This window comes from Staurois parvus, unplaced genomic scaffold (assembly GCF_062004578.1).
Source record: "Staurois parvus isolate SC_StPar_1 unplaced genomic scaffold, SC_StPar_1.0 ptg000099l, whole genome shotgun sequence".
NCBI lineage: Eukaryota > Metazoa > Chordata > Amphibia > Anura > Ranidae > Staurois > Staurois parvus.
In genome coordinates this window covers 6,066,354-6,083,723 of record NW_028317895.1, presented here as the reverse complement: position 1 = coordinate 6,083,723, position 17,370 = coordinate 6,066,354, and the positions used below count along the sequence as shown (strand labels likewise).

The window sequence follows — 17,370 nt, the reverse complement described above, 5'->3', positions numbered from 1 at the left end:
GGATTGGGGGTCACCACAACATGAGGAACTGTATTAAAGGGTCGCGGCATTAGGAAGGTTGAGAATCACTGTTATAGGAGAATGTCTTTAAAGAACAAGTGTATGGGAAGTTGCAGAACAGAACTATGTATGAACAGAATGTAATCCTCCTTTCCTCCATAAATTCCAATCCTCCACTTATTTCAGTGGTAGGAATTACACAAATATATATATATATATATATTTATTTATATATATATATATATATATATATAATTTTTTTTTTTCAACTAAGTGTAGTGTTGACTTTGTTTATTTCCCCCTTTTTTTTTTTTACCACGATACAATGTAGCAGTATATTTAATTCTTGGCTAGGAAAGTGCAGTTGTTGTTTTAAATGCCATAGAGTTAGGTCAGAAGTCTGGACTGTATTCCGCAGTCTCGAAAACATTGTTTAGACCAGCATCTTGTCAGGAAGTCCTAACGTTGCGCTCTGCAGAAAGAACTTTGAAATGCCCAGCATGAAACAACTAGAGGAAATTCTTTTATAAAGCTGCTTCATCTCTAGGTGTTCGCTGCAGATTGTTGTCCTCATTGGCAGCAGTGCATCCATTGTTTTATATCCAGCTCAGTGACTCTTTGACAGCAGGATAATCATAAAATATTGTAAGTTTCCCTTGAGAGTAGTTGTATGTTTACAGTAGTGATATTTGTCATTGGGTCCTTTTTTAAACACATAAACATTCATTAACACATGCTATTTTATTCTATTTACATGCACCAAGAATGCTCATTCACCTATGCGTTTATGCATATGTGTGTTCATTTCACATGCACAATTAGGCTGGTTTCACACTGCTGCGATGCAGTTTGGACGCAGTGCATGTGTACCCTCAGGTTTGGTGCGGTTTCCCATCAGGTTGCAGAGAAGCGTGATTTGTCACTCCAGAGAACATCTTTACTGCTCTAGAGTCCAGTGGAGGCGTGCTTTACACCACTGCATCCAATGGTTTGCATTGCACTTGGTGAGGTAAGGCTTGGATGCAACTGTTATTCCATTGAAACCCATTCCTTGAAGCTCTCTGCTCACTGTTGTGCTAATCTGAAGGCCACAGGAATCTGAAGGTCTTTAGCTATTGACTCTGCAGACAGTTGATGATTTCTGTGCACTTCAGCATGTGCTGACCCCACTCTGTCATTTTAAGCGGCTACCACTTCATGCCTTACTTGCTGTTGTTCCCAGTTGCTTCCACTTTGTTATAATACCACTAACAGTTGACTGTGGAACAGGGGCGGACTGACAACTCATGGGGCCCCCGGGCAGTAAGAGATAATGGGGCCCCCTGTATCCCCGCCTACACTCAAGCCAGACCCACACAACACCCTACCTACATATTCTATGCTCAGCTGCTTAGAAGGGGCATTTAAATATTTACTAAAGCAAAGACTGCATGAATGTTCCCGGCTTCTTTCCGTAGAAGCCACTGGGCACTTCCAGGTTTAAAGATGGCTGCCATGTGGGGGAAGTGAAAGAGAGAGGAGTGAGAGGGTGAAAAAGAGGAGGGGTGTGTGTGTGAGAGAGAGGAGGAGGAGTGAGAGAGGAAGGGATGAGAAAGGAGGGGTGTGTTTTTAAATTGTGCTAAAAATTGGGCATGGCTTAAAATGGGTGTGGTTAAATAGTGTCTGAGATGACTTCTATAGTGCAGAATGAGGTAATGTTAACTAGGGAATGTACAGCGTGGAGTGTATGTCGGTGGGCAGTATGTACAGGGAAAGGAGTGCGGAGTGTATGACAGTGGGTAGTATGCACAGGGAGAGGAGTGCGGAGTGTATGACAGTGGGTAGTATGCACAGGGAGAGGAGTGCGGAGTGTATGGCTGTGGGTAGTATGTGTAGGATGGTGTCAGTAGTTCTTCATTTTTATTATTATTTTATTTTTTTTTACAATTGTATTTTTTACAAATTAATGTTTTGTTATTTTTATCTTTTTTTTTTTTTTCAAAATGCTTTTGGGTGGCCAGTGGATGGTGTCAGCAGAGCAATGGTGTGGGTGTAAAATTTTTTTTAATTTTTATTATCTAATTTTGTAATTATTTTTTACAATTTCTCTATTATTTTTTTCACAATGATTTTGTGGGGGCAGTGGACAGTGTCAGTAGGGAGCACTAGTATATGTTGGGCTGTCATTAGATTGGGATGAATAAACAGAACCTTATATATCGGAAGGGAATGGATTGATGGAGGGAAGGAAGGAAGAAAGAAAAGGGAGGGAATGGATGGAGGAAGAAAGGGGAGGGAAGGAAGGAGGGGTGGGAGGAAAGAATGAAGGGAGGGGATGGAGGAAGGAAGGGAAAGAAGAAAAGGGAGGGAATGGATGGAGGAATGAAGGAAAGAAAATGGATGGAGGAAGGAATGAAGGAAAAGGAGGGAAGGGAGGAAGTTAGGATGGGAGGGAGGGAATGGATGGAGAAAGAGAGGGAAGGAAGGAAGGAAAGGGAGGGAATAGATGGAGGAAGGAAGAAAGGGGAAGGAAGGAGCGGTGGGAGGAAGGAAGGGAAAGAAGAAAAGGGAGGGAATGGATGGAGGAAGGAAGGAAAGAAAATGGATGGAGGAAGGAATGAAGGAAAAGGAGGGAAGGGTGGAAGTTAGGATGGGAGGGAGGGAATGGATGGAGGAAGAGAGGGAAGGAAGGAAAGAAAGGGAGGGAATAGATGGAGGAAGGAAGAAAGGGGAGGGAAGGAAGGGGAAGGAAGGAGGGGTGGGAGGAAGGATGGGAAGGAAGAAAAGGGAGGGAGGGAATAGATGGAAGGAAGGAAAGAAAATGGATGGATGAAGTAATGAAGGTAAAGGAGGGGAGGAAGGAAGGAAGAAAAGAGAGGGAATAGATGGAGGGATGGAGGAAGGAATGAAGGAAAGGAAGGAGGGGAGGAAGGAAGGAAATTAAAGGAGTGGAGGGAGGAAAGAATGAAGGGAGGGGATGGGGGAAGGAATGATGGTAAGGAATTAAAGGGAGGGAAGGAAGGAATGAAGGGGAGGGAAGGAAGGAGGGGAGGAAAGAAGTAGAAAAAGGAGAGCGGAAATAGATGGAGGAAGGAAGGAAATTGATGAAGGAAGGAAGAAAAAGGAGGGATGGAATGGATGGAGGAAGGGAGGGAAGGAAGTAAGACATGGAAGGGAATGGATGGAGGAAGGAAGAAATGAAGGAGGGGGAGGGAAGGAAGGGAGGAAGGAAGAAAAGGGAGGGAGGGAATGGATGGAGGAAGGGGAGGGAGGGAGGAAGGAAGGAAGAAAAGGGAATAAGTAGAGAAAGGAAGTAAGGGCAGGAAGAAAATGGAGGGAGGGAATGGCAGGAGGAAGGAAATGAAAGGAGGGGAGGCAGGAAGAAGGATATGAAAGGAGGGGAGGGAGGAAAGAATGAGGGGATGGATGGATGAAGGAAGGAAGGAAGGATTGAAAAAAAAGGGAGAAAGAAGGAAGAAATGGTTGAAGGACGAGGAGGAAGGGAAGGAAAAATGAAGGGAGGGGATAGAGGAAGGAATGAAGGTAAAGAAGAAAAGGGAGGGAGGGAATGAAGGAAGGAAGAAAATGGATGAAGGATGGAATGAAGGAAGGGGAGGGAAGGAAGGAAGAAAAAGGAGGGATGAAATAGATGAAGGAAGGAAAGAAGGGGAGGGAGAGCAGAAGGAAGGAAGGGAGGGAAGGAAGGAAAGAATGAACGGAGGGGATAGAGGAAGGAAGAAAAGGGAAGGAGGGAATGGATGAAGGAAGGAAAAAAAGGGAGGGAAGGATTAGAAGGATGACGGAAGGGAGGAGTGAAGGAAATGGAATGGAGGGAGGAAAGAATGAAAGGAGGGGATGGAGGAAAGGAAGAGGAGAGAGAGAGGGAGAGAATGAATGAGAATCACAGAGCTGACGGCTGATCTGGACAGGGGAGGCAGAGAAGATCCTCTCTCCTCTGCTCTGCCTCCCCTCTGAGGATGGGGGAGAGGGGCTGGACACTGTCAGACAAGAGGAAGCATCAGAGACCTGCAAGAGGGGGTATGGAGCACAGAGGGGGGGGGGCCCAGGAGGGAAATCTGATGCACAGTCAGGGATGATCGATGCAGTGGAGGGATAGTGACAGCACCGATCTCTCTGCATGGATTTCAAGGAGGCAGCTGGAAGTCTTTCAGCTGCTTCGTTGAAATCCATGCAGGGAGATTGGTGCTGTCTCTCCACTGCACCGATCACCTCCGACTTTGTTCCTGATACATATCATCCATGGGGGAAGGGTGTGTGCAGTGAACACCCCACACCCATAGATGATATGCCTCTCACCTTCCCACTGGCCACCGGCTCCATCACCAGCACAGTGTCCGGACCCATCGCCCGACTCACTCTGCCCCCACGTGAAGTGACAGGTGAGCTACTTCTGGGTCGGGATCTGACACCGCCTCCTCCTCCACTCCCCACACTGTCACTGGACAGTGATCCTCTCGCGGGCCCCCTACTGACCCCGGGCCCTCGGGCAATGCCCGAATGGTCAGTCCGCCCCTGCTGTGGAATATTTTAGTAGCAAGGAAATTTCAAGGGGTGAACTATTTGCACAGGTGGTAACCTATCACGGTAAAATGCTTAAATTCACTGAGCTCTTGAGAATGACCCATTCTTTCACAAATGTTTATAGAAGCAGTCTGCATGCCTAGGTGCTTGATTTTATACACCTGTGGCCATGGAGGTGATTGGAACACATGAATCCAGTGATTTGGAGGGGTGTGCCAATACTTTTGGCAATATAGCGTATGTGCTCTGACTATAATAATTAAAGTTGAATTCCAGGTATGACTTGTTTTGCATGGTTACATTGGTCCAGCCTGGTATGACTATTTTTTTTTCCCTGTAGTTACATTGGTCCAGACTGGAACAATGCCAAGATGCATATGTCATACCTATGGGATCCCTAGAAAGCGGGTAATCACTGTAGCAGTCCTATGTCATTCACAGTATGCCTTGCATTTTTCTCAACTAAAGCAAACTGGTGGTTTCTCACAGACTTTCTATTGGGTTGCGCATTTTTTGTGTGCTTTCTGAAAGCGCCCCAAAGATGAAGCATGCAGGACTTTTGGTGTGGTTTTAGAAAACTCTTCAAAAACATACAGCCTAAGGAAAAGTATATGGGAAGCCATGGATTAAATGCATGAAAACCAAGGGTACACCAGCACTGTGGCCAAAACCGTGTGAAACCAGCCTAATTGTACCTATGAAGTGAACAGATATATGCATAAACACATATGTGAATGGGAATTCTTGGTGCATGTAAGACTCCATAAAGTAGCATAGATTATAACGTGTTGAAAAAATTAGCAAATTGCCCTGGTAAAAAAGTGGCTAACCTAACATTACACCTGTCAGTCACCAAGGTCAATCCTTTTATTAATTTGACAGACAGTTATGTGTTCACAAAGGGAACAGGCGTGGAGAGGGAGAGTCCCTATAGAGTATCTGTACTGCACTACAGTTGAAGAATTGAGCACTTAAAGTACAGTAATACCTCGGTTTACAAACTCCTCGGTTAACGTAATATTTTGTTTACGAATGAAAATCCATTGAAAATAATGCCTTGGTTTACAAATTTTTTACGAATTTTTTTTGCAATTCAAAGTGTATGTCAGTGTTGATTTTTAAATGCAATTGCCAGCTTTTTTTTTCTTCACTACAGCTCACTGAATTAGCTGTCACTTTCCCTGGAGTTAATGGAAAATTTGTTTCTTTTAAGAAACTAAAAGGAAACATTGTTTCTCTTAACTTAGGTTAATAAACTAAAAGAAAGCTTTCTTTTAGCTGGGGAGAAAGTGACCGCTGAATTTCTGAGCTATAGAGAAGAAAAAAAAAAGTGGTAATTACAATTAAAAACCGGCACCGTAATAAATAAACCGTTGTGGGGTCCCTCTCCCATCCATACCAAGCCCTTCGGGTCTGGGATGGATTTCGAGGGAAACTCCAACGCCAAAATTAAAAAAAAACTGGCGTGGTGGACCCCCCCCCCAAAATCCATAAATCTATACCAGACCCTTTATCGGAGCATGCAGCCCGGAAGGTCAGGAAAGGGGGGGGGCAAGCAAGTGCCCCCCTCCCTCCTGAACTTGGCAAAGACCATGTACTGTCTTTTTTCACACTACACTTTTTGTTTTTTGTGAATGAGTAGGGGTACCTACTTGAATGAGTAGGGGTACCTACCATTGTTAAAGGGAGCTTCCAGATTCTGATAGGCCCCTGCCCGCAGACCCCCAAAACCACCAGCCATGGTTGTGGGGAAGAGGCCCTTGTCCCCATCAACATGAGAGCAAGGTGCTTGTTGAGAGCATGTGGCCTGGTATGGTTCAGGAGGTTCCTGGTATGGTTCCTGACCTGCCGGGCTGCATGCTCGAATAAGGGTCTGGTATTGATTTGGGTGGGAGCCCCCACGCCTTTTTTTTTTTTTTTTTTTTTTAATTTTGGCGTGGGAGTTCTCCTCAAAATCCATACCAGACCTGAAGGGCTTGGTATGGATGGGAGGGGGGACCCCATGCAGTTTTATAAATAAGTTTTTTAATTGCCGACAATTCTTTAACATTCAGCTGTCAGTGTATAACCCGCAGCAGGGCTAAAGGTAGGAAAAAATGACCTTCCCGATGCACGGGCGTCGGGTGATAGGAATTCGAACATCCCTGAGTCATAGGAAAGATTATTTCCAGTGGGAAAGTATTTTATTTATTACAGGTACTTATATAGTGCCGTCAATTTACACAGCGCTTTACATATATATTGTACATTCACATCAGTCCCTAACCCTCAAGGGGCGTACAATCTAAAGTTCCTAACTTACATTCATACATAAACATACTAGGGACAATTTAGACAGGATCCAATTAACCTACCAGCATGTCTTTGGAACTTGGGAGGAAACCAGAGTACCCGGAGGAAACCCACACAGGCACAGGGAGAACATGCAAACTCCAGGCAGGTGGTGCCGTGGTTGGGATTTAGACCAACAAGCCTAGTACTGCCAGGCAGAAGTGCTAACCATATAGCCACTGTGCTGCCCTATAATGTATTTTCAGTGAGCACGTCCGTTATTTTTATTTGGTATAATTGGCATTTTTTGATTTGTCCATTATTCTTCATATAGATTTCCCTTCATTAGATACCCATATTTCATTGCCATCACTGCTACACAGCTGCCGAAATAATGTATTTTCTGCGTGGCTAAGATGTTGGTTGTGGTCAGCCACAGAATTTCTTTCTGCCAGTCATTTCTCCATGGTGATAAGAAATTTGGGGAATGAGAATATATACAACTCGTATACAAACAAAATACTAATACTCATTTAGTTGTGTTCAGTTGCATTTATTGAAAGTGTTTCTTAATTTTAGAAGCTATTTTTTTTTCCAGGGAAAGGATGCAAAACCTCTAGTTTAGCCTCTTTTACTACCACACAGCATATCACATCTCACTTTATTCTCTTCTAACAGGTGTCTCTGTCACACACATCCTGCAAGTCCCAGTCCTGTGGTGGTGGTTCACACTCTTCATCTTCCTCCTCCTCTTCTTCTACTTCTTCTTCTTCCTCATCCTCTTCTTCTTCGTCCTCTTGCCATGGAAACTCTGGGGACTGGGACCCTAGCTCCTTCTTGTCTGCCCACAAGTTATCCGGTCTCTGGAACTCTCAGCACGCCAATGGAAACATAGGAGGAGGAGCAGCAGGTGGGTTTAGAAACTCTGTGTATAGGGTATATGTGGATAAAACATAGAATGCAAATTATTCTTCAGTTCTGACAATTTAAAACTCATGTCTTGAAACCCCACACTTGTTGAGAAAAAATAATTGAATTGTTTCCAGGCCAAGTACACACATTGCATTGTACCACTTTCTTTATAGAATCATATTTTTTTTTTCTTTTTAATTTCTGTACACATTGCTATCACTCCCTTAAACTGCCAAAGCGGATTAGAGAAACTCCGCATCTTAACATCCTCTTAGTTATGTAACACCTTGGCCAGTGTACCATAAAAGGCTTGATGCAGTAAACCTAAGAATGGTGCTGGAGGTTCTTTGAATTTCACCTCCAATTATACAATAGTTACTTTCATCAGAGCTTTTTAAAGAAGTGCTTTACCATTAAGGCTACTTTCACACTGCTCTGCTGAAACACACCAAAAACATATATGCGTTTTTGACACATTTTTCCTGTGGTGCGTTGCGTTTTTAATGCATTCGTTTTTCCCCACTGGACAAAGCACTTCCCACAGGTGCGTTGTGTTTTTGATGTGTTTTTGCTGTAGTTTCCAATCATTTCAATGGAGGGATTCATTTTTGATACATTTTTTGTTTTGTTTGTTGTTTTCTTTTTAATTGAACAAGCATGTACCAAAATGCAGCAAGCAGGATTTTCTTCGCTGCAACTGAAGCGCAGCAGCTCAGTGTTTAGAGCGCCGCAGGATTTTAAGGGATGCAGTTTTCTTCCGCTTTTTTTTTTTTTACTGTAAACACCACAAGCTGATCAGTGAGAAAGCAGACTGAGTTTCTTTTGAATATGATGTTTCCAAGTATAAATATTTATTTTAGTTTCATAGAAACCTATATTTATACAGATGGATTAAGGTACACCAAGGGTACACTTTCACTATTGCTTTGTTTAATGCATGCACGTTTTATTGCTGCAGATGGCTAGACTTTGATTGCACAATCACTTAATTTCCCCATCCATGCTAACCAGCTGGAGGAATCTCCCCTGCTGGCTATTGTACTCAGACAATGGCAGCACCGACAGCTGCCTGAATACCCTAACAGTGACTTGCATCTGTTTGGATGCAATTGCGGGTTGACCATCAATTTTCCAGGGAGCTAATTGATTTTTAAATGGACTTTTATCAAGCCAGGTGGTGCTGACAGGGCCACCTTCTGTTCAGATTTCAGCCGACGCTGCAGGAATTTGACAAAGTTGAAGGCAGGGGCGGACTGACCATTTGGAAATTCGGGCACTGCCCGGGGTCAGTAGGGGGCCCCATGAGATGCCCCTGGTACCTTTTTCATAGGCTTTTTTTAGTTTGGGCAAGGACACAGGGGCCCCATGATCCCCTATTGCCCAGGGGCCCCATAAGTTGTCAGTCCACCCCTGGTTGAAGGCATGTATGGCAAGTTTATGTCTGGAAGGGGAAAAAAAACATTGTACATCTTTGCAATACTTGCACATTTCCCCATGTTTTTTCTCTTTTTAAAGGTACGGCAAGTTAAAATGTCTGATCCTGCCAGAGGTCCAGCATGCTCCCAACTTCCCCTTTGAGATGACAACCTAGTATCTATGTGCATCTATTGCAGAATGTACTTTGTTATTTTTTTTTTTTTGCCCAGACATACACGTAAAGGGCTGCTTAAAGCCCAACTTCAGGTAAAACTTTTTATTTATTTTTATTTTTGTTGGAATTGGGAAGGGCTGGAGCTTCTATCAGACCTTATTGCTTTGTGTCTCTATTGAGGAGATGGTGCCTTGCTTCTTGTTAGGACAAGATGTGATAATAAAATTCTCCTACAGAGACACAGACAAAACAAAAACACATTTTAGCAGAGAGAGGAAAGAAGGAAAATTGTGACAATGTGTTTTTTTTTTTTTTCCAACCTCCTGTGTTCTTCTGTCCAAATGACACCCACAAAATCAATTTCTGGCACAACTGTTACAGTGCTTGGTGTGAACAGGGCACATGATTGAACTCATTGTGCTCTTGCAGAACGTGTGCAGAAAAACTGAAATCTCTGCACACTGGTGTGAAGGAGGCCTAATGGCCACTGATGTCAATCAGATCAATGCAAATTACTTGGCATTTAGAGCTTTTCATGTCAGTGTAAGGGCACCATAAAGAGAAGTTTACTTGATATTCTTATTAAGATGCTCAAGGGATCTTCAAACTGAACTCCATTTGAATGAGAATTCAGCAACAATACAACAGTTACTCAAGTGTGTGTTCATGATAATCAGAAGGTGTGATCAATTGTCTAAGATGCTATCTACTCCGAAATGCAGGATTGTAAGACATGATGCAGTTACTATAAACAGAACTCTGTAACTGGAATTATAATGTAAATGTAAAATGTCTGTTTATATTTGGAAGGTGCGTATGAATAAGCCCAGTGATGGGTACAAAAGCCTGTATGACATCTTACATCAGAGTTGCAAAGCAAGATATACTGGTGGGGGTATTTTTCTGAATTACATTAGCTTTTTGTGGGTAAAGGCTATTTACAGAGCTCCATGTCTATTTTGGGTGTGGATGAGTTCAAGAGCTGTGTTTATCATTTGTAAAGATGGAGGCAGGGACAGATGGTGGGAATTTAGTTGATGTGGGGGGAAGCAATAATGGGAAAGAAACAATAGGCTGGCATGTCCGTGTGTACGTGCTCAAGTGGTAAGGGAGTTTCATTTGGTATATTGGTGTGCTAATAGATATTGAGACTAAGATTGGCTTGGTATAGAGGCATATGTGGAGCCCATAGACTGTTGAGCTTGTTTGTAGGAGAGGCTTAGATTAGATGAGGGTTAAAAGGACCCCATATTTGAGCAGCTTTGTGAAATGGAAGGTAAGGCTGAAAGCATTCATCATCTAGTGTCTTCTGTGTCCCTATTAAACAATAATAGAAATCACAGTGCAATGGGAACAGTGTTTACCAGCATTATTTGTTTTAATTTGGTTATAGGCAGTCAAATATGTGGGCAGAATACAATGCTGCTGTTATAATATTGGTCCTTTCTAATTGTTATTAGACCTTGGTGTTACAATAAACAGTATTACAAAAGGACCTTATATAGGACAGCTTGTTTAGTTTTAGATGCTGCCTAGACTTGATCTTTTCCTTTACTTTTTTGGAGAGCATGTGCATTTTGTTCTATAGGGGAAAAAGGCTGCGGGCTTCCGGCATCGCCGGAGCGTGGTAGCAAGACATCGAAGCTGTCTGGTTTAAAGGTGTGTCCATATAGCCCATCTGGAACCAGCACAGGAACACTCCCTACCTCACTTAACTTCTGTAAATCTCCAAAACAATTCAAAAGCATGTGCCATAGGCCATCATCCCCAGGTTAGTGCAAACTTTAATTTTTGTTATCATTGGATGTATGAGCTTGGCATGCCCTTTTTTTGTATTTACATAGTAGGCTACCTGTTTGTAACTGCTTTATAACTGGATGTCTAAACAACTAGAAAAGTATGAGATACTTTTATTTGATTCAGTTTGTATCTGTCTTCTTGAACTTGGCCATCTTTTGAGCAGATAAAATTAGTGACTACCATATCGCAATCCTGGGCAATTCATACTCGGAATGTAATTGCAGAAGTTACTTTTAAATGAAAATAACTTCAAAATGATCAGTAGTCCAGAGATATAGGCAGCTAAATGTACAAGGTAATCTTGTTTTTTCCTGTAAAAGCTGAGCTCTTAGACCCTTTCTACCATCTGAGCCTCAGTATTAGTCAGAATAGCTGTTCTTCAGACCCAATTGTGAAGCTTTGGAATGCATAAAGTACAGGGTTAAACGTGACTTTTATGGGAGATTAACATTTAACTTCATCTGACTATATATCTGGATATAACAACAATCCTGACATGCAGTTTTCACTGCACCTAGGCTTATTTATATGCTCAGTTTTAATAACACAGGATTGTGTATGCTTTAAGTCAAACCTGTCGCTCACATGACTTTACTACTATTCAACCAGGAGGGTTGCAGGTGAGCCCTGCACACCTTTTTTTGCATCTTCCAACATGTAATGTCATGGTCTCAGTGACCTACCAAGAAGACTGGGTGTTGCCATTTAGTTTTCTTAGTAGGTGGAGGTACAGCCGTTTCCACATATACCATGTTTGCACCACTGCTTTCCTGAGTTTACTTAGTAAAATTTGCTAGTAACAGTTTAGCTTTAAGCTGACTTACTTTAGCCTGAAAAAAACTTTTATCTATTTCTACAGCTTGAACAGGTGACTGGAGTTGTAACATGCAGTGTAGCATACACCATGTTTAGTTATATGGTTTTTCGAGTATAAGTTTATTGTTGTGCTTTGAATGTGTGACAGATCTGATAATGGCATTTAGGAATATTTGCCAACACACTCCAATACAGCTTTTTCTTAAATCAAACTTGAGGATGCCTACAGTTTACTCAGAATTATTATTATAGGTACTTATAAAGCACCATCAATTTACTCAGCGCTTTTACATATATATTACTTCCATGTTGTGCTTTCAGCACAGGCTTAGAAGTTATTTACATAATCACTTCTATCACAAATCCCACAAACAAAATGTTTATTCCTCACAGAACAGCTGGTTTGCAACACTGTTACCACTTAAAATATAAAGCCAATTATCCAATTTTTAAATAGCGGTTTTCAGCTGTGCTAGTTCTTTGCAAGATTAATAATCCATGGATAGTATTGTGTAGGATATAGGTCTCATGTACACATGAACTCCTCTATCTCTCCTGGCAGCAAAAAAATGCTAAACGTGGTAAAAACGCGTGTAAACGCAGTACTGCATTTAGCTGCTTTTGGCATTTATTCATTTGATTGGCCACAGTATTTTCCATTGACATTAAAAGCACAAGCGCTAAGGCCTCATGTACACATGTACTCACCTTGTCGTTAAACTCTCTTGGCAGAGGAAATTGCTAAACGCGTCTAAAACACATGTAAACTCTGTACTGTGTTTATTCGTGTTTAGCGATTTCATGTTTATTCATTTGATTGGGCAGAGCATTTTCCACTGACATGGATAAATGCCCAAGCGGTTTTTGGCCAGAACGTTCCTCTCCTGAACGTGATTATTTTGCTTTTAGAAGAGCAGCGTTTACCTGCTCCTAAACTCTGGTAAAAGCCTTATATGTACATGGACACGTAGGCTTTTACTGAGATGAGTTCAGGGCTTTGGCAGAAAAATGCCAGAAGTTCCTAAACTCAGATTTAGGAGCAGCAGTATACATGAGGCCTAAACGCGGCTAGCGTTTCGACATGTTCACACGGATTTTTGCCGTGTTTAGCGGTTTTTGTCCAAAACATTCCTCACCTGAACGCTATTCTTCTGTGTTAAGTAGAGGAATGTTTAACTTCCCCTAAACTCTGCTGCTCCTAAAATCTGGTAAAAGCCTGGGTGTGCATGGACACATAGGCTTTAAATGAGTTGAGTTCAGGGGCTTTGGCAAAAAAATGAGGCCTAAGGTGACACTGAGACAAGTATAATCAGTCATTTGAGGGTGTGGTGGGCTAAACTTGGTCGTGGGTCTGAAGTGGTGTTATGCACAGAACCTTCCATTTTGAAAAGTACAATACTGTTTGTCACTGCAATTTACTGAAGAGCTTTTATCATTACTCTCAACCAATATAAATAAGATGTTTATAATAAAAAAAAGTTTTATGTGTGATTAAAAAAATGCTAAATTTTTTTCCATAAGTAGTAGTATGTGATAATTGCTGTTTTTAACCTTTATGATTTGTTTGGTTGTACTTCACAGATTGTGTTCTTTTAGGGGAAGCTTATCATTCAGACCACAGTCGTCATTCGGATCCTACTGCTCCTCCGAACAGTCCAACAGGATTAGCATCTCAACCTCCAGTTTCTCCTCACAGTCCTCCACACCCATACCTCTCCTCATCCAATACAGCATCCCCTTTCTCAGCAACAAGCCTCTCGTCTCACACTGCACCCTCTAAAGCTACTGTCTGCCCCACATCTGGAACTCACAGAAGTCCTCATTTAACAGGGTCCAGCCCATCTCTCCTTAAAGTAAATCCACCTCCCCCACCACTCTCTGCCTGTAGCCATCCTTGCAATGGGCACTGTAATGGCACAAATGCACTACAGGGAGGAAGCACACCTGGCACCACCACCAGGTAATTACCCTGAAAATGCTTTTGATTTTTCTTTGGTTTATTGTCATTCGCAAAACATTTATAAAGTGTTTTTTTATTATGTTTAATAAATTGCAACAGTGCAACTCTTGAGTAAAAAGTAAAAAGTGATAAGGTGAATGCGGTAGTGTAACTCTGCTCCTTTTCCTCTAAAAGTACTTTAATAAAGCCACTTTGTTGTGAGAAACGTAGGTTGGGCGCCTTTGCTGGCTTCCTAAAAATGCTACATACCTAACTGTGTCTGACTTCAGTATGAATCTGTCACAGTCCCAGAACAAGCATGCTTCAAATGAGTGTCCGAAAAGTGGCCAAAAATAATTTTCTCTTTTGTTCATTGGAGGACGCAGCTCTGCTTTAGATCACAATGTACTGGGTATAGTGCCACCTGTAGAAGTAGGATGTTAGGCACAACTAAAAAACAAAAATCAGCCCCTACTGGTGGCCAAAGCAGCCGCCACACTGTCGAACAACTTGGTTACTAAAAGAGACATTTTAGGTTTCTAGAAAACAAACCTATATACTCACCTCTGCAGTGCAGCACAGGACTTGGAGCAATTCTGTGATGTCAGCTGATGGAGGGCTTTATCAAAAGTGCACTCCTGTGACCCAGAAGAGAAGTATGACCAAAAAAAAAACTTTGGCCATACTTCTTTTTAACAAAGCAAGGATCCTTAATCTCACTGTCAGCTTAAGCTCTCTCTTTGCAAATCTTGGTCTTCCATTTCTGACCATAAGCAGTTTTTGTTTACAGGGAAATTGTTTAAGCCCTCTACCTCTGAAGAGGGTAAGCTTCTCTGGCAGTCCAAGACCACAAGTCTGCAGAGAAGGCCTGCTTCACTCCATGAAGTTTTAACCTCACCTGTTCAGGGACTATTGACTAACCTATGTGTCATACAAATGGGTTTGCAAGTTGGTAGCCTAGGGCTGCAAAATTGAGTTTCACACACCCCATCTACACTTATGTCTATGTTAAAGTCAAAATGTCAGAATGATAGCCAGGGTACTAGCATTATTAAAGTGGCAGTAAAACCACTTTTTTGGTATTTACCTATAGGTAAGCCTAGAATAAGGCTTACCTATATGTACAGTAAATATCTCCTAAACCTGCACCGTCCCCGTCACATGTGCTCTGAAGGAACGGCATACCTCTGCGTTCCTTCAGAGCTCTGTGCTGTGGCTGTGATTCCCGCGTCATGTCATCGTGGCTTAGCCATTCATACGGCTGAAGCCTGCGAACTTGGAATGAATACCTGGTGAAGAAGGAAGTGCTGTGACCCATGACGGCATGCTGCTGGAGGGCTTCGGTTTCAGGTAAGTCTGTCATAATATGCTAATATTCAGTGCATACTAGCACATTATGACTAAAACCACCTGGAAGCTCTTTTTTTTTTTTTTCTCTCCTACTCCTTCTTTTTCTGTGTGATTTACTACAGCGTTAAGTACTTTTCTGTTCAGCTGGTTCCATTTGCCTGTGTTTTTTACAATATTCCAAAAACATCTCTTTAGTCTGTTTACTTCAGGCAGAGGGAGCTAGAAGCGCTCTAATTTAGATGTTTTAAACTGGCCCTATAAAGCAACTTGTATTCTCTCATTCATCTTACATAAAAGAAAGTAGATGCTTCTTATTCCCAACTATCCTGCTAAAAAAGAATTCCAAGTACCTTTTTACACATCCCCCATGTTGAGGGCATGTTGCCTGGGCCTCGCTTGTCTTCCCACCCCCCCCCCCTTTCTGACCTGCCATGCTGCATGCTCGGATAAGGGTCTGGTATGGATTTTGGGGGGTGGCACGCAACATTATTTATTTTTTTTGGCGTGGGGGTTCCCCTAAAAATCCACTGGGGAACTGACTGCTGAAACATTAACGCATGTTTTTAACTACTACAATACTGCATGACTTGATAAAATAACTCATGCAGTATTTTAGTAGCATTTTTGTAGTGAATTCAAACGTTTTTTTTTTTTTAAATGTGGTATCCTACCATATACTCGGATACTGTAAGATACCGCTTAGTAAATTTTACCCAATATCATCTATTGCATCATTTGTTGGTAGGTTTTTGGAATAAAAATTTGCTGAAAATGTGAAAATCTGCCCAATTTGAGCTACAAAAGCAAGTCACATGTCCAGGATGTTCCGCTTGAAAAACACTTCAAAAATGCTCCAAAAAGGCTAGTCATTTTTCCAAGTGTTTTTGAGGCAAACCAGTGTAAAAGCAGCCTTAGCCTTTCCAGCTGCCAGCTTCCAGCTGGTATTTTGTATCCTTTGTAGCAGAATTGTTGGGGTATAAGGAGTAGTTACATTGTTTCTTGCAGGATTAAATGTTGCACTTGGTTTTGTGTTCAAGATGCTGAACAGGGACAGTAAGAGAATCACCTTGTAGTTTTTTGAGATCGCCAAAGTACCCTCTTCTGTGCACCAGTTTGAAACAACCCTGGGTTATGTCTACTAGAGACTCCTCTGTCTCACCTATCCACTGTGCCCCTGCTTAGAGAGAATGGAATTGGTCACCAAAGCAGTCATAGAGGGTGGGTAGAACATTGGCTGGGCTTGACTTAAGACCACGAGGACTTGCCAGCCAAGTTGAGCCCTTATCAGCAAGGTTTAAACAGGATAAGAAGAGCTCATAGAAATTTTTTTTACTATAAATTTTGTAGTTTTTTTTTTAAACATGCTTTTCTCTTTTTTTTAAAATAATAATACCCCACTTAATAAAAAAGTTAGACAGAAAATGTGACGATGCTCCTTTTTAACGTTTAAAAATAAAACAAATTAAAATTGTAAAATTTTAAGTGCTATTCTCAATCTTACATTTTAGTGTAAACTAATCTGTGATGATGTCAAAGAAATGAAAACATTAAGGAATGAAGAACATTGTTTGCTTCACTGCGAATCTTCTGAATGTTTTAGGGATGCAACATGTCGAGGACACAAGTTTTCCAATGTATCAGGCTGCTCCAACTTGCAACCCTGTGAAGCAGACGAGGGTCTGGGGGAAGATGAAGACAGTAGCTCAGAGCGTAGTTCATGCACTTCTTCCTCCACCAACCAGCGAGATGGCAAGTTCTGTGACTGCTGCTACTGCGAGTTCTTTGGCCACAACACGGTAAGCTAATCTAAGTTCAGCTTGCACTAGAGGGTAACAAAACTAAAAATGTCTAAAAACAGACCTTAAAGGCTAATCCCACATTCTTTATTAATGGGTAGATGGCAGCGTATTAAAGACCCGTACACATGATAAGAAAATCATACAAAAATTTCCATGCGAGGAGCGATCGTCCAATAATCTGATCGTTAGTACACAGCTTTCAAGAGCCAATCATGACAGTTCATGCGGCAATATCTGAAGTGACAAACACGAAAATTCTTTTTGTACTATACCAGAGCGAACAATTTTTGTTTAATCAGTACAGTAGTCATCTAAAAAAGTTTGGAAGACCAAGACAACGCACACTAAGAAACAAAAGTATACGTTACATC

At 41.8% G+C, this 17,370-nt stretch overlaps 1 protein-coding gene across 4 annotated transcripts in view; it reads left to right on the top strand.

The window, feature by feature from the left end:
- FAM193B (family with sequence similarity 193 member B) overlaps positions 1-17,370 on the top strand; it is a 75,421-nt gene that overhangs the window by 33,783 nt on the left and 24,268 nt on the right. The window contains exons 3-6 of one of the 4 annotated variants that reach the window (XM_089671140.1): positions 7,471-7,702; positions 10,884-11,066; positions 13,508-13,871; positions 16,801-16,996. In XM_089671140.1, coding sequence (XP_089527266.1) covers positions 7,471-7,702; positions 10,884-11,066; positions 13,508-13,871; positions 16,801-16,996 — 975 coding nt within the window. Of the gene's footprint in view, positions 1-7,470; positions 7,703-10,883; positions 11,067-13,492; positions 13,872-16,800; positions 16,997-17,370 lie in introns of all 4 variants that reach the window. The other 3 variants (XM_089671139.1, XM_089671142.1, XM_089671141.1) reach the window with 3 other exon arrangements.